Raw genomic sequence first — 27783 nt, forward strand, 5'->3', positions numbered from 1 at the left:
TGCATACTGACAATGACTAGACTTAAAGCTATCCTATAATATTTATATATTCTAACTGACATGGCCACTATTTTGGCCTGTGATAGTACTAGCAAACACTATGTTCTGCAATCTAAAAGATACACCCAGACCTCACAGCAGCATAGTATATTTGTGGACTTGAAAAGTTTACCAACATACCGATAGATTGCATGTAAGGTTAAGTGCTATCAAGAAAAGCGGAGTAAGATGCATTGTACTTGTAGGGTTCTACACACAATATGTACTTACGTATTCGCTCTAGAACTCGATGGATAGTTACAAAATGTATTAATGCTACTACCTGCTGTGCTATATTTTCATCCCCCTTGTATGTGTATTCAAATAATAATTGTATCTTATATATATAACTATGGCCAACAGCCAACTTTAGCAATAGCTCCTCCAGAGTAATCTGGAAGAAGGTGACTAGTAAAAGACTTAAGTTTACAATAGTCTTTATTTGAGCTTCTCATTTCAGAAGTGGCCTTAGAGTTTCGCTCTGAACCGCCCCGACCTCCTTCCCAGGATGTGACCTTCAGGGCTCACTCTGTCCTACCCAAAAACACCTTAAACCCCTCCCCCTACTCCTTAATAGATGTCTCGGTCATGATTGTTTATCTTATTTTAAGCGAGCTTGAAATCAGTTTATTTAATTCTCGGGTGCCAGAGAAATATTTTCCTTTTTTAAACTAATTTATATGTCAAATGTTCATATTGACAATGGGTGAAGTATTAATCTTTGGTCTTTAGTAAATAAAATATCTCGACTATCTTTATCTGATACTATTTGAAACATAATTATCAACATATCATAACCTTAAGGACGATATCAGCATTAGCATCTTAACCTACCATTAGAGTTACATTTCTAGAGTTAATATTTAAGCAATGTTTAAAAGTTACCAAGTTACTAATCAATGTGTTGAAAGTATAACCAAAGGAGAGGAAGATGTTTTTAGGCATTAAAATGGTTTTTTATATCATTATGAGGGCTGCGCGCACGTTCCCGGTGACTTTAAGGTGTTATGAATGGGCGCCACCACGTGTAAGGGCACGTGGACCCGGCGGAGTCTCTCTCTCAGGGCGTGACGTAGCCCAGGTGGGGACGAGTTACCAGCCCTTTCTACCCTATCTAGATCCAGACCTGGCCCGCTCTAGGCGTCGGGCACGCCACACTCCTAGGCTAAGTAGGCTCACTCACCACGTGGTTAAATAAAGTACTCAGGTTTTACTTATACCCAGATTTAATTCCACGAACACGCTTCCCTCTACGCACGTTACACTTTACACGGTTAAAAAGCCTGAGGCACGAATCGGCTTAAGTGAATGCATGGTCCACACACGTGGCCATGCTATAAAGTATGCTTAGTACACAAAGGTTAAAAACTCGACTGAGACAATTAATTATTAATGCAGCCCGCCGACCGAGAGCTGCCCCGAGGAATGACGTACGAAAGAGATTTAAGAATTAAGATACAGAATTACTTGATCAGTGGTTCACAACGGTTGAGGTCCCCGGGGTGCTGGCGCGTCTGCTCTCGGTCAGTGATGAAGATGGACTGGGCTGAGCTCATCGCTTGCAGGTGGCAACATGGCGCCCTTCGCGCCGAACACAATTACCGTTACAACATTCTGCGATTCCGTGCCCCGGCGAAAGTTACGTAAATCATAGATTACATTAATAAATATATAAAAATTACTGGCAATTTAAAATACATTAATGTTTACGTAGTTAATGAGAATTATTATAAAACATTCCTACCCTCGTCCAAGTCCGTGCCTATTCGGGTCCGCCCGGGCAACGTCTGTAGTTCTTTCAAGTAACATGATATTTAAATTAAAGATTACATGAGTAAACTGCACAAACACTGGAGCAAAAAAATGAATGAAAACAAAAGGTTTACAATTAACATTAAACTTAGCAAATTAGGGGGTCGCCGCACTGCTTCTAAGCGCCCTCTTGCCGGGCTAGCAACACACACACACACACACACGCACGCACGAGCGGGAGGTTTGAACTGAGACGGTGGTTTGGCGGTGTCATATCGGGCTCAAAGGGGCCGCAGGCCCGGACGACGTCAATTAAATTGCACAGTAGGTTACTACACACAGTGTGTGTTTTTTCACTGTTGTCACGCTTCATAGCCATAAACATGGATGTGGCCTGTAATGTGCAGGAAAAATGGAAATTAATTTTTGTATTGGATCAAAAACAAGCATTAACACAATGTTAAAATACTTCATTGCACTGATGAAATCTTTTGGAATTTTCTGGAGTATATATATATGTTTACTCCAATGTTTCCATCCTTTCAAGATCTGTTTTTTTTTTTTTTTTTGCCAGCTGCTGGGACAGCAGCAGCAGCAACAGCAGCAACAGCCGCAGCTTCAGGAGGAAATAGTGTCGCAGTCTGTCAGCAGCCCTGCAGTGATTGTCAGCATGCCTGCAGCGATAGTCAGCAGTCCTGAAGTGATTGTCAGCAGCCCTGAGGTGATCGCCCAACTGCCATCGGAGAAAGACAGCTCTCCGGTCCAGAGGGAAGTCGCTTCGTCCAGCGTGCAAGTGAGCTCTGCTTCTAGGAACATTCCGAACAAGGTGAGCGATCCACGATTCGTCCTGAGGTGTCCGCCAAAGTGTGTGTTGAGTTGCGGGTGTTTATAAACCGCAGGGTAAGTGGGCACTTGCTAGTTTGCTCCACTTGTTGCTCAGAAGCAGACTGTCTCAAAGAGGAAAGCAGACGCACGAAAACACATAGGCCATAATGCCTCCCATTGGGCCCAAGGGCTGTTGTAGTTTCTACCCAGGGCCCCGATAGTTGTCATTTATTTTGCACATGTGTGACCCGCCGTCAGTCTGTTCACACTCCTTGCCGCCACATGACTCCTTGCCGACTGCGATGATTTTTAACACCTCGGCAATCCGTCACAACACGGTTGCCCACATAAATATTTAAGTACTACCAAATACATAAATTACTGTAACTTTGCGTGCATTACGTAGCCATTTTAAAGATTAATTTTGCTAGCTAATTACCGTGTTTTATCACATAATCGTTGCACTGTTATTTTAGGGCATCGAAATTTAAAGATAAAGAATTCTCTCGTAAGTCGCATGATGGCTTTGGTCTTGCTGTAAAGTTTCATATGTATAATGTTGCCCATAAACTTCTTTTTCCATTGTCCGATGTGTAAATTTACTTTTAAAGACTTTTCAAATTTTTTAACCTTTACCTGTCGATCGCCGCTTATTAGAGCATGTAAAAATGTAGACAGCTCTAGTTGGCATCATTCATGTCTGGTTAAGTTCATGCCCGTATAGTGTAACCTAATTTGATAGCTTGCCGATCGCATGTAGCGTGCGCACTCTTGACTCACGGCAAGTAAACATCTTTTGATAGCCCACACTCTTTTCTGGTTAGTTATACAAGAGTTGTGGTACGGTACATTATTTGGCTATTGAACAAAAAAATTAAATTTAAATTTTATTTTTAAATTTTTATTTCATTTGATGATAAAGGTTTTTTTATTTTTTTAGTTAAAACAAACCAAGTTTATTTTATTCTTTTTAGTCTCAAAATTATAGTATGGCCATGTTTTATAAGTCGTTATTACCCATTTTGTACTTTGTTTACCACAGCACATTAGCTCTAAAGCACTACCACAGAACTGCAGACATGAATTAATTAATAAAAATTAAGAAAATGGTTTTAGCTTGTCAGTTAAAAATTATTATGAAATGAAACAACAAACCTTTATGTTTTTGAAAAAGTAATTCAAAGGAAGACCAATCTAAATATGCGAGTCCTAGGTAGAATGAAAGCTCGACAGATCATTGTCTTCCAAGTATGTGTCTATAGGCTTGAAACTTGGCAGGGATATTCTTCATATTACATACACAATAACTGCGCACGGGGTTTTCCTAAAATCAGCCTCCAAGGCAGTTTACGGGAGCATTTAAGATTTTGGGGCTTTAACCCCTCCCCTAGCACATTTTCCACCATAATTCGATCTATTGGATTAGAAACAATCCAAATCAAAAAAGAAAACCTTTTTCAAATTTTTGAAGTTAAGGGTCAATAACCGCCCCCTCCCGTCCTTTTTCCCTTGGGGCAAATTCCCACCATGTCCTGACCTCATGGATACACAAAAAGCATGGTGGTTACCCATACCGTGAAATTAGTTTTTTTTATCTTCCCCCCCCCCCCCCCCCCTACACATGCTCTCTCTCTCTTTCTCTCTTTCTCTCTTTCTCTCTTTCTCTCTCTCTCTCTTTCTCTCTCTCTCTCTCTTTCTCTCTCTCTTTCTCTCTCTCTCTTTCTCTCCCTCTCTTTCTCTCTCTCTCACACCCTTAACTTTTAAGGGTCAGAGGTTCTTTAGATGTATGGAAATTTTCAACATACAGTAGAACCCCGATTTAACGAAGTGCTATGGTTACCGGAAATGTTTACTCTAAATCGATGTTTCGTTAAATCCGATTTACCGATTTTTTAATGACCCCCGCACTCATAATCGCGTCCCTACGTTTCCATATCGTAGACAGGGTCGACGCTGATATCTTGTGCTGCCGTGCTATCTCAGACTTCGTCAACTTTCCATTGTCAACGTTTTTGATCTCGCTCGTACGGCCCCCGGTTCGTACATACACCTCGGTCGCACACACAAATTTTCAGAAACCGTGAAAAATGAGGCATAAAATAAAAATAAAAAGTTTAAAAATATGTAAAGTGTAATAAATATGTTAAAGTTTATTAAAATACAGTCGCAACCTGCAGCGTTTATAAAAAAAATACGAGCTACATACACATTGCGTCACATTAAAAAATTTAAAAAAAAATTTACCGTCAATAGCGCGCCGTACGCAGAGAAAGGTCATTGTACTCGGTCAGCTGCTACGGCGCGGCGTAGCCGCCGGCTGACTCTGTTCGCTGAGCTGCGCAGCACTAATAAAAAAACGTATTCCAAAAACTAAATACCGCGCACAAAGCTCTTACTGAGAATTATAGAGCCGTAGCAAACCGTATGTATTCGGTACTGAGTAACGGGTGCGCCATCTAGTAACAAGTAACGAAACGTTACACACGGCTGCATCATGTTACTCGCATTTTTCGTATGTTTTACGCATGCGCGCGCATATTCGATGAATTTGCGTTACAAAGAACGATGTTTGTTTATTAAGTAAATTATAATTTGGAAATTCGTCGTCCAAGTTTTTTACTGTTTATTAAAGGTATTGTGTGTGTAGACAAAGTTAATGATTGGAACAGAAACAACGTAAGAAAGTATTGTTTACAAATTAGAAATATGTATGTTTTTGTTTTTTATTATCGCATATTTTCACGTTTTTTTGTTCTTATCTTAAAAGAGATATTATAAAAAAGCCGCTCTAATGAGATTTAAATGTTTTTTGGTTAACAAAAACTGTTAATAATCAAATATTGTTCATTGTTTATATTCTATTTATTATTATTTACGCGACGTCATACTGTACGCGTACGCAATACGACTAGATTCGTTGCTGCAACATAACATAGCATGTTATGCGGTATCAGAAGTAACGAGTAATGTAACGTGATACGATAGTAATGAGTACTAATTGTTATAGTAACGAATACATACGGGTACACTTTTTTTCGTTACTTTTACACCTCTTTAGAATAATGATAATGGCGTATTGGTGTGACGTGGTCACAAGTTGAAAAAAATCCTGGAGGATGGGAAAGGGAATATTTGGAAACGTGTGATTATTGGCTAGCACTGTTACTATGCTGGCGTGTTTGGAAGATAACGTGGTGAGTCAAGCCAGGAATAGAGAGGGAGGGGAATGCGGACAAAGAAACCCTTCATGACGTCATGTGTCGCGGACAGTCTATCTATCCAGGCGCGCGCAATGGCACGCACCTACGCAATTCAGTTACAGCACCCGGAGTTTTTAAGCAATTTGAACAATTTTTTTTTAATTTTTTTCGTATTTGGACAGATGATGCAAAGGCACATATTAATATATAGTACCTCCATTCTATTACTGACACCACAGAGTGTATTTTTTTAACACTTAGCACACTGAAGCCGCATTTTATCCAAAAGTACCTGTATACTGTACCTTTTAAGGTTAATTGGTGATGTTATTTTTAAAATTAGTGGTACTTTAAATAATTTGTATATATGTTTTTTTTTGTTTTTTGAAACGTTTACTTTTTCATAAAAATATTTAGTTAATGTGTTTTAATTTATATATTACTGAAAATAATTTTATAATAATAACATGTTTTCAAGAAAATAAAAAAGTTTTATAGGTGAAATAGTTGTTGCATTATTTGAAAATATGATATAAGTTTATGTATATATATTTTTTATTAGTTTTCAAAATTATGAAGTATATTTACAACATATTAGCACTTGTATAGCTGATAAGAAAGAAAATTATACATCACTATTATATAAATTGAGAATACAGTAGAATAGCACAATTTACCAATATAGGTAATCAATGAAGTAAATGTGATTACAGTAAAGAAATCTATGGACACTATTTATTTTCTTGGCAGCTCTCGAAATTGAAAAACTAACATACAAAATTATATTGCTACTATAGAAAATAATTTTATAATTATAAAATAAAAATTATCAAAACAATGGTTGATAAACTAGGTTCCATGTAATAAAGATAACTAACATTACTCATCCTATTTTGAAATAAGTTTTCAAAATAGTAATAACATGTTAGAAAATGTCGGTACTTTTATAATAAATAATCAAAATGAAAATAAATGGTACAAAAATAATACAAATATACAACGAACATTTCTGCAAAATGTCATACTAAAGAAAACAGAAGTTGCTGATTATTTTTTGTACAAAGTTTTTCAAAACAATAATGTATATTTACAGAATTTCATTCGTATTATACCAAATAAAAAAAATAATATCAAAACATCAATACAATGAGCAGTTATGAAAAATTTCATTCTAGTAAAAAAAAAATTAAGTTGCGAATTACAGTTGTGACATTACTTTTCAATTACCGGTATTGTATAGCAAATTTCCACATTTCAGTAGTGATTATACATAATAAAATAAATAATAATGTAGCAAATTATCAATAATATGAACATTTATGAAAACAACATTACAGTAATGAAAATTTCGGTTCATTAGATACCTGTTATTTTACTTAGGAAAATATTATTTTCTGTTGGATGCAACATCTTTTACACAGAATAGTCTCTTGAGGAGTGATACTTCCTGAAACACTCAGGAAGGCATAATGCTACACTGCAAGATGAGCACATCCATCTTGTTTCTTTCCGTCCTTTTTTGCTTATGTTTTTCTTGCTTGTGTCGGCACACACCTTGCACACTCTAGTATGCCGTTCCTTCTTCTCCGTTGCAGGAATCTTTGAAGGAAAGTGCTTTGAGGTGAGTCTTGATGCACAAGAAGGCCCTGGCAATGAACTCTCTCTCTCCACTGTAGCACAATCTGCTAGAGAACTTGCTACGGTCCTTATAAAGTCAGCAAAATGTAAGCGACTGTTCTGTGCCTGTAGTCTTTTGTAAACAAGATAAGCATTGGCCACTGACATGATGAGGTAGTGAAAAAAAAGTTTCTTCCACCATTTTAGAGTGCGTCATGCAAATGGGTAATAACCCTGCAGCTGATCTCCATGATCCACCCCACATTTATAGAGATTGTAGTCAACTACAACGTTTGGCTTTGCTTTCATCACATGACCTCCTTTTGCTTTGGTTTGAAGTACAGTGGCACCATTCTTGTGTAATGAAGATAACATGAATACATCACGTGTATCCTTCCACTTCAGAAAAAAGAGTTCTTCAGAACGTCGAAAAGAAAACTCTCCTTTCTTCTAGGGTGTGTTCACTAACTGCTTACATAGTCCTTTCCTGTTCTTCATTACGGTCCCAACACCCAAAGTATCATCGTGCCGGAGCTTCCTCAAGAGAGAAGGACTCGTGTAAAATCTGTCCATGTATATAACATATCCCTTTCCCAAATAATTATTACACAATCTGTAAATGAGAGGCTCAACCGCATTGCTGTGTCCTGCAGCTGCTCCAGAATACAGCTCTGTGTTCAAGACATAACAAGATTTTGCTTCAGCCAGTATGTACAGTTTCAGTCCATATTTGTGTGGTTTATTTTTTATGTACACTCTGAATCCAATCCTTCCTCGAAATGGACACATCCCCTCATCAACTGTAAGTTCTTTGTCTGGAGACAATGATGCTTTACTTTGCTTGTTGAAATAATCTAGTATTGGCCTAATTTTGAACACAGGGTCGTGATTAGGGTCATTTTTTGGAGCATACTGGTTGTTGTCGTTCAGGTGCAGCATACTCAGTATAGAAAGAAATCGGTCTCTGCTCATGAGCTTGCCTGCAAAAGATGAGTGAAGGACCGGGTCGGTGCTCCAGTAATCACTTATGTTCGGCTTTTTCAACAAACACATGTGAAAAACAATCGCGAAAAAACACTTTATTTCGTGAAGCTTCACAGGAACCCACTTATTCCACATTGAATGTGGTTTCAATTTTTGCTGACGTTTGAGTGCACCAATTGTAGTTGCAGCATAACGATTTGTCTCTTTCTTTATGAGTTTGAACAAATTGTCATCAAAGAAAAGAGAGAAACATTCCAACACTGTACAGTCACTGGTGAGATCAGCTAAGACACCACAGTTTTCCTCAAATACTGGCAGCGTTGGTTGATTATCATCTTCACGCCAATCAAAATCATGCCTTGGCTGAGCGTAGGTTTTTTTTTTTACTGCTTGGCTGTGACGGTCTTTTTTTAGCGGAAGTGGAAGGCGTGTCGTGTGATATTTCATCAACTGAAGTGTCAGAAATATCGTCATCATTGCTGTCATCACCTAAAAGCAATATAAACATATTTTTTTGTAAATAAATAATTTTTCAATGTATAAGATTATTGATTTCAAAATCTGCATCTAAGGTTCTTGTTTAGAGCAGCAATTTACTGTAGAAATATGAAATATTCCGCTAAAGTTGTTGAATAATATAAGAAACAATTATTACTTTTGCTAGTGTTTTTACTAGGGGCAAATTTCAATATTGAAACACCCAATACGAATGTTATTTTTTTACATTCAACCTAAAAAAATCGGTCAGTACGTTTATATAGCACTGCTCGGTAATATTATATAAAGAGGCATTAAAAAGTATGTATAACAATAAACAAGGAAAAATATAACATTACGATTTCCCCATATTACTTTTCCTACAGAAATAATAAAAATTGCCCGGATGCGATCAGTGGTAGCGTGATAAAAGAAGCCACATACGTGGCGAAGAGATAAGCGCATAGCCGGTTTCAATGCTACACACCGACGCGACGTGACTAGGAAAACATTCTGAGCGGCTAACCAATTTGTATGAAGCCGAATAATAGCAGGAAGTGCCAGTCTTTTAGCCTTCCCATAAATATCTACGCGATAAGAAACACAATCTAGCTCACAAACATTACAACATTTGTACTCAACAGTACTTTATATGCCGAAAAATACTGTATGAAGTGTAATAGTAAAACTTTACAGTAAAATTTCTACAGCCACTTACCTGTGTCCGGTAAATACTCTGAATCATCATATTTTTCCGAATCACTGTCACTTTCTTCTAATTCTGAGCCGGAATTCCAAGTAATCTCGTCATAATCTGACAAGCGCTTCCGACGCGCCATTTAAAACAACTGTGCGTTGCAAGAATAAACACTCGAGCAGGGAATCCCCTCGAGTGGCGCAGTCAGAAAAATGTGGTCATCTCCATTACCTGGCAATAAACACCATCTAGCGGATTTTTTCGTAACTTCGTGGAAGTTGGATGTATACGAGAGACGAACACTGCTCGTTCGGTAGTGTATAATTCCCGCTGAAATGCATTGTGAAATGAAAAACGAGCGGCGCTTGGGCGTAGTGTGCTCAGTGCTTCATGTAAACCCGAGTCGTGCTCGGGCATAGTGCGCAAAGTGTTAATAAGATTCCATTACTATTTACTTTCATTTTTTGGAAATCTATATTATTATTTTAATAAATTGGTGTTTATTGATGGTTCCTGAAAACCTTTACGTTAAATCGCTGTTTACGTTAAATCCGTGTTCGCAAAATCGGGGTTCTACTGTATTTAGATGTCAAAAAGTGGGTAAAAATTGAATAGATTTCAGACTTCATTTAAATTTTTGAACTAGTGAATTTTTTTTATAGGAACTTAAATGTAGGCAATATCTGATGCATGTTGAAATATTTGATTAATTATTAAAAGTTTTGATTTAACTTCTTTTGTTTCAAATTTTTCAACTTATTTTTAATTTACTATTGGATTTATATGCAACTTCATAACAAAGTAGAAATCTGCATGTAAGCCCAGAATCCTTAAATGGTTTTGATACAATTGTGGGCTTGGGTGATGTTTCAGTTAGCTCGGAGTCCGTGCTGTTATAGAAGTGAAGGCTGCCTCAAGCAGTTGGTTCGAGACGTGTTGGGTCGTCACGAGACTGTGTGTCCGTACCGGCCCGTCAGCTGTCCCCTCAGGGATTGCTTTTGGAAAGGAAAAATGAAATTTTTTGAGGACCATCTTCGCCAGGTATTACGAAATCATTTTTTGGCAGTGGTTTTAAATGTTACTTAGTATACATGTCTGCTAATCCAAATATGATAAATAATAACGTGCACATGACAAAGTGAACAAAGAGTCAAGTTTAAGATTTTAAAGAGTAGTAAATTTTGCATATTTTAATTGACTTGACATTTTCATAATTTTTTGTCTAACTTGCATAAAACCCTTCCCAATTCTCTTTTTCTCTTTTTTTGATACGGTCATGACTTAAAAAAAATCATAGAATTGAGTAACATTCTTTGACCGTGCTATTTACTAGCCAAGAAAATTGTGTTGGAATAAATATACCATTGAAGATATTCACCACTGTAATGGTTCTCTTTTACATAAAGTGTGAATGCTGCACCATATTTTAATTATTTTTGAAACTAAAGGTTGCACTATAAAAATTACATGTATTTTTTATAGTATTAGTTAAAAAATATGTCAGCATATATATAAGTACACAATTAACGGTTTTCTTTATGAGGTAAATATTTTGACTTTCGACCATAGTGATTAGTTGACGTTGTGTGTGAAACAATATCAGTACAGCTCCAAGTACTGCTGTCTTGGTGCTCATAAAAAAAAATTAAGACAGTAGTTTTTAAAATTAACAAATAAAACCAAAATATGGAAGTAAAGATATTTTTGGGGTACATTTTTGTTAATGTAAATGTATTTTCATTCTTGGAGATAACTGCCTAGTATGTTTGCTGATTTGACTTGTATGCACTACAGATCCATACAGAGAAGATTGTGCGTGGTCTCGAAGGTAGTCACGTGATCCCTCTGGCACAGATACGAGAAGAAGAGAGCATGCACTTCATACAGGAGACGGACGGCAAGATTTACGTCATCTCCGCCCACTACATTGGACATCTGCTCCGCATCACTTTGCAGGTCAGGAGCGCATGCGTTGAGTGTATGCTCATGGCTAGGGGCGTGTGTGAGACATTGCACAGAGGTAGTCCCATGTAGCAGTATTAGCATTGTTGTCTCTCAACTCTATTCCACATACCTGAGGGCGCATACGGTGTTAAGAGCTTTATAAGAACCCGTACAATTAAAAACAGTTTGAGATATCCAGAGTGAGATCTATTTACGAAAAAAAATTGGAGAGTAGTTTTAAGGTGGATGTGATAGTTCTGTTTCTGAAATATGTTTGTAAACTCAAAATTTTGAGAGTGAAAATATTTAAAATGACAATTTTGTCACCGGCTGGCCTCTACGTTCAAGACCAGGGCTGACAACCATGCACACGCTCGCCAGAGGGGGCAAATATAATTTTATATCAAAAACATCAAAACCTGCACCGTCAGTAAACCAACCCCCCTCTTTACCAGCGGTGAGTGCTGAAGGCAAAAGAAAATTAGCAGAGCAAAAATAATAGATTGGAAACGGAAAAATTCTGTCTTATTTATTGTGCAAAATAGTTATAATATGGATCATGGCTCATTCCAGCTAAATATAATAACCAACTACCAAAAGCTGATATTGTAAATACAAAAAAATAAATATCTAACAATATATATAGAAAAGCTAGCCTATATAAATATATAGGTTTCTTTAAAGTTCGTAAATAGATAAAGGGGTCCCCATAAAATATTAAATAAAAATCAATGGTTCAAGTGCTGGCAATCAGTTCTCACTTCACAAGTCCGCAAAGGGCGTAAACGTCTCCAACAAGGTAAGTTCCAAAGAGTAGTTACTAAAAAAAAAAATAGTACAAGTTCTGTGCACAACAATCACTTCAGAAAATCCTTTAAATTTAAGCTTTAGTGTTGCACAACGTATTTATACTCACACGCCTCTTCATTTAACTATGCGTGGGGCTACATACACAAAATCAATTAGCTTACACGGCAATCCATTCATTGACTATTTTGATGGATATCAAAATGAGGAAGTGTCTATTCAGTTCTGTACTATCATCCAAAAAGTACTAAAAATTCTTCGGCCTCTAGGCCCCAAAAAATATGACGGGGAAGGATACTCCTTACTTTGAGACATTCGGCGAGGGGGCCCCCATCGCCATCGTCAAGGCCCGTGACGGCGGCTGGTGTTTGTAGAAGTTCAAGAATTCCATGTTGACCCATCGACAGTCGGAACAGCAGTCCACTCGTGGCGGCAGCCACGGTGCCCTCACTCTCATGCGATTGTCAGCTGTTTCGATTCGGCCGCTCGGCCCACATCGTTGCCGAGTGCGGAAACACCCGAGCCAGCACCGACAGCACTCGCACAAAAAAGAACGGATTTAAAAAAAATGACCATCCTAAAATATTTATAAAATTATTAATCCTTAACATAAATAAATAATCCAAATGAAGTAGCAATAAATAAATAAATCAAAGGAAACTAACTAAAGCGAGACAGTTACCGATTCTCGCCACGTTCGCGTGAAACTGTAACAAGTTATATTCGTAGCTTGGTGAACTTGTTTGAATTCTCTTTCTGGGTTTTAAAATGAAGTGATATTTTTTCTTGGAGCGAGAGTGTCTTCCCCTATCTCACATGGTAGTGTTAATCATGTACGCAGTACAGTACAACCTGTTTTTTTTTTTATGAAACTTATCAATTTAGATGAGTTTTGTAAAGCGATTTGTAATAAGTAGATAGCAAACAAAATTAAATATTTGGGCCCTTAAATTGCTACATTCTATAAAAATGGCACAGTAGACCTAAATTCCTGTGTTACATACGTACCAAATCCTTAATTAGTCTATGCGTGATATTGTTACGATTTATAGTGTGGGGAGAACTGGGTTTGTAAGGGATAGCCCAATTAAGTTTTATTACAGTTTAATTGGTTTGATAATATTTACATTAATGATAATTAATTGTTCGTAAAAATGTCAGATCACAAATCACTGGCACTTAAAAATGTTTATTCGCACTCCTCACTGGAGCTAGGCTCGACAGTAGTTCGCCCCTTACCTCGCGCCTGTCCGCGCGCACAGTCTCGCGCCACTCAGTCCACGCACTCTAGCGATCCAGTCAAACTCCGCGTGGCGCTACTCTCAGGGGAGGGTCTCTCACCTTCTTCGCCGGTGTCGCACTTCCCTTCGCTCGCAGAACTCCCGCGGAGGCTGGCGTCGCTGCTCAAGCACTCGTGGGTCGTCTTTCCGAAACCGGTAGGAGCGGCTGTGACGAGTCGCATCATCCTGGGCCGACCCGACGGCCAAACAGTCCAGAAAGGCAGCACACCAATTCGTGCCACTCTGTGCGATGGCCCGCGGAATTCCCAAGGCCGCTCAGAAAGACGAGGAGTTGGGGGGGGGGGGGGGGAGTGACGACCCTCGACAGTGAACGCATGGTGACATGGTGCCATGACGCCAGTGGCCTAGCAGGGCTGCCAGCCACCTTGTTACATACGAAAAAAAATTTATTTTTATGAGAGAACGCTTATTGAACAATTGGTTGGCTAGGTGATTTAACTTAAACCATAATAGAGCTATCATGTTAATTTCACAGAAATATACTTTAAATAATAATTATGATAAGAAATCAACACTATAGTAAAGAGCAATCTATGCAGTGGTTAGTGTCTTTGAAATTTTTAACTATTTTGTTTAGTCCCATTTTAAAAATTTCTGTGTAGAAAAAAAAAAATATATATATATATATATATATATATATATATATATATATATATATATATATATATATATATATATATATTACTTGGCCATGTATTAAAAATTAACATCTCTGAATAGTCGAAAGACAATTGCAGGGGAAGAAAATTAATGTTTAAGCTTGCATAGCATGCAAGTGCAGACTGGTAGACGATAACACTACGCTCTTGCCTCATGTGCAAGGGGTAAGATGGGAGGAACATATAATCCCCTCTCCATAAAGTCTTACCATTCCCACCAGCAAAAGGATAGAATTTGAAAGAAACAGCAGGCACAAGTTGTTCTATCTCCCTTCCCCCTCTTCTCAGCCAATCCCCCTCCCTCTTTTTCACCCATTCCCCCCATTCTCCCTTCCCCTTCACCATCCCCCTTCCCCCTCCACCTCCCCCTTCCCTCATTCCCCCTTCCCTCATTCCCCCTTCCCACATTCCCCCTTCCCCTCCCCACATTCCCCTCCCCCACCCCCCTCCCCCTACCCCTCCCCATTCCACCATCTCCCTCCCCCCTACCCCTCCCCATTCCACCATCCCCCTTCCCCTCCACCCTCCCCCTCCCCCCTCACCAATTTTCCAAAATGAAATTATGCATATGCTCCAGAATTGCACGTATGAGAATCACCTTTAAAGTTTTAAATAACGATCATCGCTCGGTTCTAATGAGAAATAATCCACCGTTATCTGGAAAGCTGTTTTCTGTGAAAATAAAAAAAAGTCACGGTCTGCTTCTCTACGTGGTGAGGATTCCCTGATCGGGGGAACGGGTGGGGTGTTGGCGCTCCAGGCTGTGGTGGTGGACAAGATGCCCCCCTACATGAAGGGCTCGCTGGAGGTGGTGGGCTCGGACGGACGGCCCTACGGGTGGTGGGGCGGCGTCCACGCGTTCGGCCGCTCGCTGCTCGCCCTGTGGGACCAGGGCATGTGCCTCGCGGTGGACCTGGAGGCGGTCGGGACGCTCGACGGCTGCGTCACGGTGCACTCCACGGTCTTCCTCGGCACCCCGCCCGCCAGGAAGAGCCATCGCAAGGGGCCCGCTGCTGCCGGCAAGCGCTAGGCCGTCTCGTCTGTTTTCCCGCACGTGCAAGCGGGACGTCGCTCCGAGAATTTTTTTTATAATGTTTCTACAAACATAACCTTATTAACATATATCGATGGCTTAGAATGAAAACCTTGCATCTCATAAAATGCAAATTTTACAGCAGAGACAAAAAAGAGTGCTACTGATATTACGTGGTTTTCTTTTTTTCCCCAATAGAAAGCAATAGGATGCACGTTTTATTTCTTTCAGCCAAACTTTTTTGTGAGATACGAGGTTTTCCCATGGGTTTTCCAGCCAAAAACATAAAAAAAACGTATTTTTGTCCAAAAATTGAGATACGAGGTTTTCATTCTAAGCCATCGATATATACAGGTTGAGTCTGAATTTGACAGACTAAATTGCAGCTGTAGGTTCATCACCACAGAATAAGTTGAAAACATATGCATGATTTGATAGTCTAAAGTGTTCTCCAAGGCTGGTATAATTCTTTGAAGTTGGAGCTTAAGAACAATTTTATATTAAATTTTAGAGAAAATTTTTTTTTAAATCAAATACTGAGGTTCTATATTATTTTTACTCGAACAAACTTGTACGATTATGACGCAGTCATAAAGTGATTTCGTGAAATAATTGGGGATAGTAAAATGTCTCTACAATTTGTGTAAAATATGGCGTTGCACGCAATTATTTCAAAGAAATCATTTCAAATGGCAGAAAAATTCAGGGCATTAATTGAACTTTGTTCAATTAAACGTAAATATAGAACTGTAGTTTTTTTTATTTTAAATTTTTTCTTCATTTGTTACAATTTTAAATGATGTTTAGCTTCAACTTCAAAGAAGTATACCAGCTTTGGGGAGCATTTTAGACTTTAAGTCATATATATGTTTTCAACTTATTTTGTGTTCATGAACCCGCAGCAGAAGTTGGTTGATCGAATTCAGACACTCCCTGTATAATTGTAAACGTGCCTCTTTTGTTAAGTTTGCTTGTAATTGTTATAGTCTGTTAAACTGATGCTATAAGTTGTTGCCATACCAGTTTAAACGGTTGTTACCAGTATTTATTTTAGTTTTAGGTAACGTGCAGGTAACGTGCATATGCTGAAAATATTACGAATATCTAAAATTGACTGTGCTGTAACCCAAAGAGTTATGAATCCTAAGTTCAAATTTAATATTTGTTTGTGCTGTATAGATTTTTATGTCAAAGAGACTGATATACCTATATATTATGACAAAGATTGACCACAATGCTTTTGTAGACAATGTGGTGAAATCTGTGATGTGGAATCTTTCTTATTACATGTGGACCAAAAAGGCCATTATTTTTCTTGAATAAACAAGAAATGTAAATTTAGAAGCTACCTCATATATATTGGAGTAAAAAAAATGTGATAATACTAAGAAAGTAGGTAAAATAATAGTTCATTTATTTTGATCTCTCTGAAAATAAGGTACTTGATCGCATAAGCTATTGTAATTAATTTCAGATATCACTCTTCAATAAAACAAGTGTTTTTTGTGAATGTAGTTTTCATATAAAATTAGTATTAAAATAACTACTTTCACATAGATTTACCTAAGAATCTTGTTACCTAGCATTATGTTTTCCAGTTATAATCAAAGCAAAGAAATGTGTATTTATATACAAATGCTATATTTTATTACAGTATGTACTGGATAGTAGTAAGATTTATGTTACTGTAGAAAATTATAGGATACCTATAAAATGTGATATTATTTAGTTAATGTATAAAACCCATTTGCCATATTCCTCATGATGCAGTTCCTTTTTCTGGCTTTAGCTTTTTGTCAGTGATTTCCCATAGTTCTTTCTGGACAACCTGCTATAGTTAGTGCATTAAAAAATATATTTGACGTGTATTGTCATCTTTAGTGATTTTTTTTTTATTGGAGTTACGCATGCCGGCATTTTAGTTTCAAGTGTGATTGAAATCTCTTATTGTTTGTTGGTAGTTCAATTCTTTTCGTCAAATTTTGTAAGACCATAACTTTGGTGTAGTTTATTTTCATTTAGTCTAGCTTTATTTTATTATACAGTCGGACTTGGATAGTTTGAAACTGAATGGACCATTGGAAAAATTCAAATTATCCAAGATTTTGAATTAGCCAAGCAAAAAAAAAAAATATCAGTCTCGCCTAAAAATGATACACCTAAACCAGGTCTATTGTCGTCATTCAATCAATTGCTTCTTGAGAGAAAAAAGGTTAAAAAAATATTTTTAACAAACAGCTTTATATGTACATATGTACTGTATAAGGTTACAATAATACAGTGTTGTACAGTAACATGGATTTTAGTTTCAGAGAAGTCTAAAGGCATTATGTACAGTACTGTATAACAGAAAAACATTCAAACCTTTTGGAAAAGGTTGATTTTTAGCTCTAATTTTTGCATTCAAATAAAAAATTTTTAGAGTTTATTTAGAGCCTGATAGTCACATTTTCTCGTCCTACAAGAAAACCCCTCGATTCCTTGATGTGGTCCATGGCTTCGATGGTTGTAGGCACTGGTTTCTCATTATTTGAGTGTTTCATCTTCATCTGAAGACGGGGAGACAGCAGCCGGTGTTTTGATGACGTCGGCCAAAATTTCAGCATCTGTAATCTTCCCACATACCGCCAAATCATCATCGATTCGCACAAAGTCCTAGTACGAAACACCAGCACTTTCATCTGTTACTTCTTTCCAGTTTTCAGCAGTAGGCACAATCTCATCATTTCCTTGAAGTCGTTCAAGTGTGATTTGACGAAAGCCTGCTTTTTTAAAATAGTTTGCAACAGTGTTTGGCTTCACTTGATCCGACACACTGCTGCACATTCGGGCTGCTTGAAGGATGATAATTTTCACTTTGTGAATTTTGTTAAGAAATCCTCCTGACAGAAGGTTCTGGACTAAAAGACATTGGTAGAAGTATTTGAAATTGTTTATGACTTCTTGATTTATTGGTTGCACTTTGGAAGTCATATTAGGAGGGAAAAATAAAACTAACAATGGAATGTTGTTGTGGGCCATGCAATTGTCAACAAACAATACAATTATGCATTTTTCTTAATAATATTTTTTGTCCAGTTTCAACAACCATTTTTCAAAGAGATCACCAGTCATCCAGGCTCTTTTGTTGTCAGCATACTCTAAAGGCTTTGTTTTCACATTTTTAAAACATCTTAGTATTTCTGACTTCCCGACTTCCCGACTTCCCAATCATTAAGAGGGGGAAACTTTTCGGAACCATCCATATTTCCCCCAACCAAGAGTGTGACAGGGTCCTTACTAAGTTTCCCCCCCCCCCCCCCCCCCCCCCCCCCCCCCCCGTTGCATCTTTCATTTTTGAGTTTCAGTGTTGTGTGGACTGCATTTGTAAAACAAGCCCATTTCATCCACATTAAAAATATATTTTGCATTTCGATCTTAAATCATCTAGACCAAATCGTTTTTTCAGTTGGTGACTGCTTGTTGTTCTACACTCCCACTTTCTCCACAAACAGTTTTAAAATAAATATTCCCTTTTTAAACCCATCAAGCCAACCGGTGCTACCCTTAAAATTGTCTTTTCCCAAGCTTACAGCAAATTCTTCAGCTTTAGCCATGATATAAGAGGTCCATTCAGAGGAATCTTTTCATCTCATACCTGCTTCAACCATTTTTAAACACACTCGTCCACATCAGGGTTTTCCAGTCCCTTAGCCCATTTCCTACCTTTATCAATGTGAGCTAAACTGCTCAAGATTTTATCTTCATTTTTAAGATATGTGGACAAAGTGTAGAGGGGGAATCTCAGTCTTTCGCAATCTCGAAGGAATTTTTTTTTCAACCCCTTTACCACCCCGTGAATGGCTGCTGCATTTTCAGCAAACGTTAAGGCTATGTACGTAACCCTAGTTGATTTGGACAAAGACAATGTCAACACAACTTAGTAATCGTTTACCTACACTACATATGACGCACTGTAACTTGAAATACGGACCTAAAACTCTGTTTCACAAAGAATCCCAATATGTACACTGTACTGTAACAGCCTACTCCGTCTGTTGATAAATATAGGCTGAAGAGCGGGATGGAAATGTTGATGTAGGTTAAGGGGGGGGTAGTGGAACGGTCGAAGCCTTTGATGCAGTCACCCTAGCAGACACATCAGAAAACTCCCTGCGACGGCAAGCTGACGCGGCAGTACGTAAACAGAATGTCGATCCACTGCAAGTTGACGTGGCAGTACGTAAACAGAATGCCGATCAGTCTGTCACACATCATTTGTACAGTACATATTCATCTAATCTCTCAATCAAGCCTGCTAACGTTTACAAAGCTTCCCTGATCCTTTTAGAGTTCTGGTGCTATTATGAAAGATATATTTGTAGTTTTTGTACAAAACTAAATTCAATTTTACATCGATTCATATAAATAAAAATCAGATTATACATTTTTTACATTGTGTGTATAAGAATGTCAAGGGACTGACAAAAAGGTTCGAATCATCCAAGATTTCAAATTAAAAACATTAAAATTATTCAAGTCTGACTGTAAAACTTTTGTAAACCAAAATATAAATTTTTGTACACATGAATTTTCATTTCTACATTGACTGAAATTTACTGTGCCTACTCTAGTGTTAGTGTTATATGTCAACTGTAACTGAAAAAAAATTTGTAATAGTAATAGGTGTACTATATTTAACATTTAAAGAAAAGTAATATTTTGGTTCCAGATTTTTCAGGTATGCCAATATCAAGAAATAGGTTTTGTTTTTAATAGATTTTGTTTTAGGTTTTATTTTTTTTGTTATCGGTTATATTTTTTTCTAGAGGTGCAAGAGTACTAAAAATTTTGAGTTGAGTAGATAAGTACTTGAATCGAGCCTAATTTTAAAGATCAAAAAACTTGATTAGTTTGCTGTTTAATCTACGAAATACTAATGAAACATCACTAATACAAACCTGGAGAAATCTATAATAATATACCACTAATCGGGAAACTCGTACAATGGAGTTCAGTCAGAAATGTGATTATTTGATGCAGAACTAAATAAAATGTTGTTGATTACAATATAACTACTTCAGGATGCATTGCTTATATTCTCCAGCCATTTCATTATTATTAACAATGTAGATAATTAAGTATTGAATTTGCTAGCGATGGTGGCTGATTTTAACATCATCTTTTGGTCTTTATAATAAAAAAAAATTTTTAATGTTTTGCTACCATTTAATACATTATTTTGTTATTTAACTTATACTACAAACACAAAATATATAACTTATGTGCAAGAGCCATACTAAATTTTTTTGTAGAATTTGCTGTAGAAACATCTGTTTCTTAAAATGTTGAATAACCTTTTCCACACAGATTTTAAGAAATAAACAAAAAAATACATTTCTGTTTTACCATTCACCTAGCTGAAATTAAAAATGGCGCACGTGAAGTAAAGACGAATGAGCAAGTGACGAAAAAAAAATGGACGAAGCACAATATTTACCGGACAAACACTATAGTTACCATAACTACAGGAACACACTTACTACCACAGATGCGCTATATTTTCCGTAAATAACTTGCATATTGGGCAAATTAAATGTTACGGCACTGCTACTTCACCCGTCGTTCAGAAGCACAATATTATCTTGCATACACCCGAACATTTTTGCTGGGTATATAGTGAATAGGGCGATAACGAACTTAAATACTTAAAATGGCATTAAAATTATAGTGTATGTGAGAAAAATTTTCATTTTAATGTTCGAAATTAACATCCCAAAAATTTAGTCTTTAACTGCAATATAGCTGGATAAAAACATTTTGGTTTCCTTGAGTTTCATAATAAAATTTGAAAAGAGTTAATTCTGTTATTTTTTATTAATAGGTACTACTTGCGTACAAACTTTTTTTTAAGAAAATTTCAAGTACCTAAATTACATGGAAATGTAAAGTTGAAAATTATTTTCTAAATCTTAAGTACTGCAGGTAGCGACTGTAGGCTATTATGCAGTTAGCACTAGTGATTCAAAAACCATCATGAGATACTATGTACAGTGTGTACTTTTGTGCAATTATTTCCGGTTATTTGAGCTTAAAAGTAAAATGCCAAAGAATCTATTTTAAAATACTCTACTCGTGCAACACATTTTCTTCAATTTTCTAAGTATATAGAAAGATTATTTCAATTGATCATTTAAGACTGTATAATATTAAAAAAGAATCATTTAATAAACTACAGTAAAGTTTTATTCACCATTAGTATATTTTCTCTGTATTTGCTCTATTTTGCCTTTGTATTTTCTCTCCATGTTCAATTTTACTTCCATTGCGTATTTATTTCTCTACGGGTTTAAAAATAATGTTGAATTATTATAAATATTTACATTCCTAGTATTTTCTTTATGTGGTATCTACTCTGTTATTCATCACTATCTGTTCTGTAGTGATACCCAACTGAGAACTGAGAAAATGTTATAAATTTTTAATTATTTATAGCTATAATTAACACCGTGATTTTTTTGTTGTGTATGCTGTAATATGTGATATTTTTTTAATTGAAAATACAGCAGATTCATTACTTAAAACTGACAATGTAGAGATTCTGCAAGATTTGTTTTTCAACGCATTTATTGTACAGCATACATTTATTATTTTGTTTGTGTTATTTTTCTTGTATTGGTCAGTGGTTTTTATATTATATATTTTTATTTTTTATTTTTAGTACAGGCAGAACTCATATCTTTGCATTCAATTTTCTTGTAGCAGATTCTTATACCTAATTAAATTCTTCAAATATTAGACATGAACAACACAGCTAACTTATTTTCTATCCTAATTAAACTTTATAGATTTACTTTCATTTAAATTTTCAATTAAATATTACAATATGCATATGCTAAAGTAGGGGACCGCCTGTATGTATTTTGTTTAGTAAATAAACTATATGTTTGTTATCTACATAAGACATTACTGTTTTAAGTGGTTACTAAAATGTTAGTACCTTATTGTTTTGTATTTCAAAGGTAGCTTATGAAGTCACTGTTTATATGGTGTATAATTTTATACAGGTACTTAATGAAGTTTTCTAACTTACGCTGTTCAATAACCTGTCAATTAGCTTTTTTATTTTTACAGATATCAAAAAATAGTAAATTGTTTTGTTAAAGAGCTTTTTCAATTTTTTTTTCTTGTGTAGCATGTGGACCTAAACTGTTTTATGTTTAAAGGATTTTGAGTTATTAGTAAAATACTTTTGTTAATGATGCAATTTTTTTTTTTTTTACAAAAATAATAATTTTTTTCCCTAAAAAGTATGAGTAAAATATGTTATCTCAAGTTTAGTACTTGCTTGTGCAGTTTGTGCAAGGGTGATAAGGTATATGTAGCTTGGTACATCTAAATTATTTCATACTTTTAATATTTCATTGTCACAGGTGTAAATTTACAAGTATTTATGTTGGTTTCAAGGGTGTTTTAGTTATGTCTATAAGGCAGTCCAACCATGTGATTTGATTTCATGTTTTAATATGACGTTCTCTTAATGTTGGTGTGTAATTTATAACGTGAAAATTACCTGTTTTTTTAGTTCTATTATTTTTCTTCTTACATGAAAATGTTTATATACACTATAAAAATGTGAATATTAGATTTATCAAATAAAAATGTGACTTGTCATAATTTTTCTGTTTTCGAAGTTCATACTAGTTAATTTATAAGTTTATTATATTTGAAAATATTTGTTCATATAATGTAGCAAGGGTGCCCATATGATAGTTTGTGGAGTAGGATGGGGGGAATGTGGGTATGGAGTACCTATTTTTAATATTTTGGAATAAACAGACAAACATCCCAGACATGGGGTTAGAATTCACACTTCTATTTTTTTACAAAAAAATTTGTAATATTTTCAGTATAGTTGTCAGAGGAAGATTCATTTTTTTTAAATAAACTAAATCATTATTCATTGATATATAAATCTTAATGCTAAACTAAGAATAAGAGAATGAGACATGCAAAAGAAAAGAAAAATGACTTCAAACCCCAGTCTCCCATACAGACAGTTGGCACACCTGCACGTGTGCACCAAAATGGTAGTCTACTATGGGAGCATGATGGTGGCCATGTCATCATGTAAATTATAAGTAAATCAAGAACATGTTACTGCACTAACTTTTCAAGTGTTGCAGCTATTTGTTTAAGCATATCTAGGAATTAACTATCCTGGAGTAGTTTTTTTAAAAAACCTGGTGGCACAGTATAGTTTTATGTGACGTGTGATAGCTTGAGGGTAGCAAATGCAGCCACAATGTAGATGGTGCACATCTAATTCTTTTGCTGCTATTATTACCACCTGTTATCATTTGTTCCTACTAATATGCACGTAACCACTTTGTCATGATACGTACGAATATTCAGCAAAACGTAAATAATCAACTACACATTCAAAAGATTTCATGTGGCGAGGATGTTATAAATGTAAGCGAATAAAATAATTTTGTTATGAATCTAGTAAAGTTAAAAAAAAAGAATTGTGAAATACCCCTATAAGTTTAAATTTGTCTTTCTTTTAATTTTTAATATCTTTGTCTCTATTTTACTTATCACCAATGCTGGTGTGTTAAACTTATCTTGTGCCAAAATCTCAGGTAATATTATATATAAACATAATAAATTAATATTGTGAAGCTAATGGATGTAGACGCATCAGTGGATGCAAGTGTTGCATCCATAGAAATCTCAATTTAGTAGAAGCATGAAGGGATGCATCGGCTTCCCTTGTGAGAATTCGGAAGCAACGCGAAGATTGCCGCGTCCGCTACAATGCACTTTTAGCAGATCCCTTAGCTAAGGGATCCATTAGGCTAGTATTCAGATTCACCCCTTTTTCTGGCTGTATCCGACAACTGCAGACCGGAATTAATAGCATTGATCTGAATTCCACCGAAAGGGGAGAGCACACAACCAGCTCTGGTTAAACAACTAACAGTTGAATATAAAAATATTAATAACAATCGGAAAGTTAAATACATTATTCATAATTCCATTTGTGGACACAAAATGCTAACTTGTAAATCTCAACAAATTGTACCTAAAATTTTTAAGTTCGCTACTTCTATGAATGGCTGATTATAAGAATAGGAATGTTGGGTTTAATTTAGTAAAAACTGGAATCTTAGTTTCGATGTTGGCGACCCTAACATTGTTCTCACTCTTTCTTTGTCAAATTCAGGCAGTGAGAAACAATTTTGTGATAAAGTTCTGATGTCTGCAGAATGAGAGCACGTAAAAGCATGTCTCGGCTAGTTGAGACACGGCTCGGTGTGGTGGGTGGATACTGTGTGACGGGCAGCAAGATTCTTTCTACCGAATAGATTCATTTGAATAAGTTCCGTGTAATGATTCGTTCAAAAGAATCTTCTTTACGTTCTACGGTATGTGGCTCGTATAAAGAATCATAACTCATTCACCCTTTGGAGAGTTACATCTTTGCGCCTGGCTGATGGTTATCGTAATCTGCTCTGCTCGGCTCGGATAGCTGAAATCCCAGACGTCTAGCCATATACTGATTGTTAGCTGATGACAATTTTAATATTTTTATTTTGTCTCAAATAAAAAGCACTATTAAATAAACCTTTTTTCACGTGTTCTGTTTTTCTTTATATGATACTTATAACAGCCTAGTTTTCGGACCGCTCTTAAAAGCCAGTACAAGCAATGTGAAGTAATTAACCAAAAAATGGTATGGTGCATTCCCTGTTATTTTTAGTTTGCGTGGTTTGTTAGTTTTTTTTATTTCCATACTTTGTGTGTGAAAAATTTATTTTAAACTACAATTAACCGTCAGGTGTAGGTACTTTTCATGTTACCCTATCTTATTTTATCCAAGTATGTATTGTTTGCTCTTTATGTATATACAGGTTCACGCAGCGATAACAGATTTCTCTGACTAGGTGACGTCAATGATTAGTTTCACGAACGAATCCAAGGAACTAAATTGTCTCCTTCTTCTGACCCGTGGTTCAGCTTTCAAGGAATCGACTCTCAAAAAGAACCGATTCGTTATACATCGGGAGCGAATCGCATGGTTTTGTTCGCTCAAGAGATTTCGTTCGTTTCGAGCGGACGGCACATGACCATAGCCAATGGCGTATAGCTAAGGTGACTGGCGCCCCTGGCCAGAATTGAAAATGGCGCCCCCTCTTGGTTTAAAAGAGAGAGGGGGGGGTTTAATAACACAAAACCGTCGCGGTAGCGGTCCCCCCCCCCCCCCCCCCCCCATAAGAAGCATTGGGAGAAGTTTCATTTGTATGGTTTTTAGTGCTTGGATCTATTTGTCATGCTCAGAAGTGAGCCCTCAAGAAAAGTTATAGTGCAATAGTTTGGTAGACATCTTATCATATCAGGTAAGGATCTATATGCATTCAGTTTTAAAAATTTGAATTAAATTAGAGAATTAAGTAGTCTGATGAGTAGACATGATCTTATGGTAGGGCCATCCTTGCCACCCGCTTGCTACGCCAGCCATTGGCGTAGCTGTGTTCATAATGTTGGGGGGGGGGGGGAAGGGGGGACAAATAATGATTTTGATGTCATGTGAACCCATTTCCCTCTTACTAAGACGGGGGGGGGGGGGGGGGGGGTCCGGGGGTCCCTCCACCCGAAAAATTTTGATTTTAAAAGTGCAAAAATAGCGCTTTTTAAAACAGTTTGTATCTTAACCATTGGATGCATCGATGTTAAAATTATTATTGTTTCCTTAAGATAAAATTTGATGAGTGAAGAAATTACAAATAAAGTTGGGCAGAATATTATTATAAAATAAAAATATCACGGTCTAGAAAGTTGGGTTGGGGGGGGGGACAGTCCCCTCCACCCAAAAAGTTCAGGGGGACACGTCCCCCCCCTGTCCCCCCTGTCCCCCCTGTCCCCCCCTGTCCCCCCCTGTCCCCCCCTGTCCCCCCCGTCCCCCACGGTTCCTACGCCCCTGTAACGACACACGACCCTGGCGTGGCATGCAGGCATGCAACGGACGGTACCGTACCGCTGCCGTCGTCCTGGCTGAACTGCTGGCGGATGTAGCTGAAGAGGCGGCTGGTGAGGGACTGGCGGTGGTGGTGGCGGCTGCTGCGGTGCCTGCGCCGGGGCTCGGCCTGCTCCGGGTCATGGTCCCCGGCGGCGGCGGGGGCGGCGGCGGTGGTTGTGGGCTCGGGCAGCGGCACCGCCGCCGTCTGCCGCCGCCCCCGGACCTCCGGGCTGCCGCCGCCGCCGCCGTCGTCGCGCGCCTCGAGCCCCTGGCCGGGCACTACGCCGCCCTGCATGTCGGCCGCTGGCTGCGCGCCCCCGCCGGCGCCATCGAACAACAACACCTGCAACACCCCGCGGCGAGCCTGCCAACATCGCGACACCCCGGCAGCCTTCTTTTGCACAGACGAGAGAGCCAAACGTCCGAAGTTACCCGAAGTTCGTGCTTTTTTCCGTATCTTTAATGTAGCTATCCTAACCAAATCAACCGTCCACAATGATTTTAAAGTATTTAAAATGTAGCTAACTTAACCTAATTGACCATTAGTTATCATGAGTTGTATATTTATTTACAATGAACAAAAAAAAATATACCGAAGATGCACAATCGGGAGTTTAACTCTCTCGTCTGTTGAAAGAAGGCTAGCCAACGTGAGTATTCGGGTATGTCCAGAAGGACGAGTGACTCGTAGGCTTCCCAAGATGCACGATCGGCCGTTTGGCTCTCTCGTCTGTGAAAAGGCTTCCCAACACACACACGCAGTGATGCCAACTTCTTGTGGGTTACCCCCCCCCCCCCCCCTCCAATTAAGGGGTGACCAAGATGTAAAGATTTTTTTTAGAGGGTGCATTATTTAAGAATTTTTTTAGGGCGTGAAATTTAAGTGTATATCTTTAAAAAAAAAAGTAAAAAAAACATAAGTGGCGCTGGTGGCTGCAGTTCGCACTACGATCAACAACAATTTGCTGGTCAAGAGAAATTATATTATGTAAGGTCAGTTATGATTTAAATTAAATGCCTAAGGTAACCAACACATTTAATTGTATCAATACTAAGTAATAGTTTCACAATAAACATTCTTTTTAACCAATTTTGATAGATAATCATTTTGTGGTGGGTCATTCTGAAAAGATAGACATATGCTATCACGGATTTTCTATAAGCCTTTTTGAGACCTACAATTCTTAAGTGCATTAATCTGATGTATATGTCATTTATAAGTCCGTAATCCGTGTAAACGCACTGAAAGCGTATTTTGACTTAATTACAAAACTTCGAAATTTTTTCTACTGAGTTTAAGTTTTATATGGAAGTATTGTACCCGTACATCTTCAGTAAGATTTTCTCTCAATGGTGGTGAAAACCGCAACTAAATCCGTTGAGTAGTTTAGAATAAGTAAGCGAACAAACAGCTGCGAATAGCGACTTAGTTTTATACTATTTAGA

General features: G+C 37.3%; 1 protein-coding gene across 6 annotated transcripts in view; it reads left to right on the plus strand.

Moving 5' to 3' along the window:
- The window catches only part of LOC134535950 (uncharacterized), a 326840-nt gene extending 303849 nt beyond the window's left edge, over window positions 1–22991 (plus strand). For all 6 annotated transcript variants that reach the window (XM_063375376.1, XM_063375373.1, XM_063375374.1 and 3 more), the window contains exons 7-10: window positions 2366–2617; window positions 10465–10632; window positions 11386–11547; window positions 15063–22991. In XM_063375376.1, the coding sequence (XP_063231446.1) occupies window positions 2366–2617; window positions 10465–10632; window positions 11386–11547; window positions 15063–15332 (852 nt within the window). In that variant the 3' untranslated portion in view covers window positions 15333–22991. The remainder of the gene's footprint in view (window positions 1–2365; window positions 2618–10464; window positions 10633–11385; window positions 11548–15062) is intronic.
- The last annotated feature ends 4792 nt before the right edge of the window (window positions 22992–27783 follow it).

Source organism: Bacillus rossius, chromosome 10 (assembly GCF_032445375.1).
Source record: "Bacillus rossius redtenbacheri isolate Brsri chromosome 10, Brsri_v3, whole genome shotgun sequence".
In the NCBI taxonomy this organism is placed as follows: Eukaryota; Metazoa; Arthropoda; class Insecta; order Phasmatodea; family Bacillidae; genus Bacillus; species Bacillus rossius.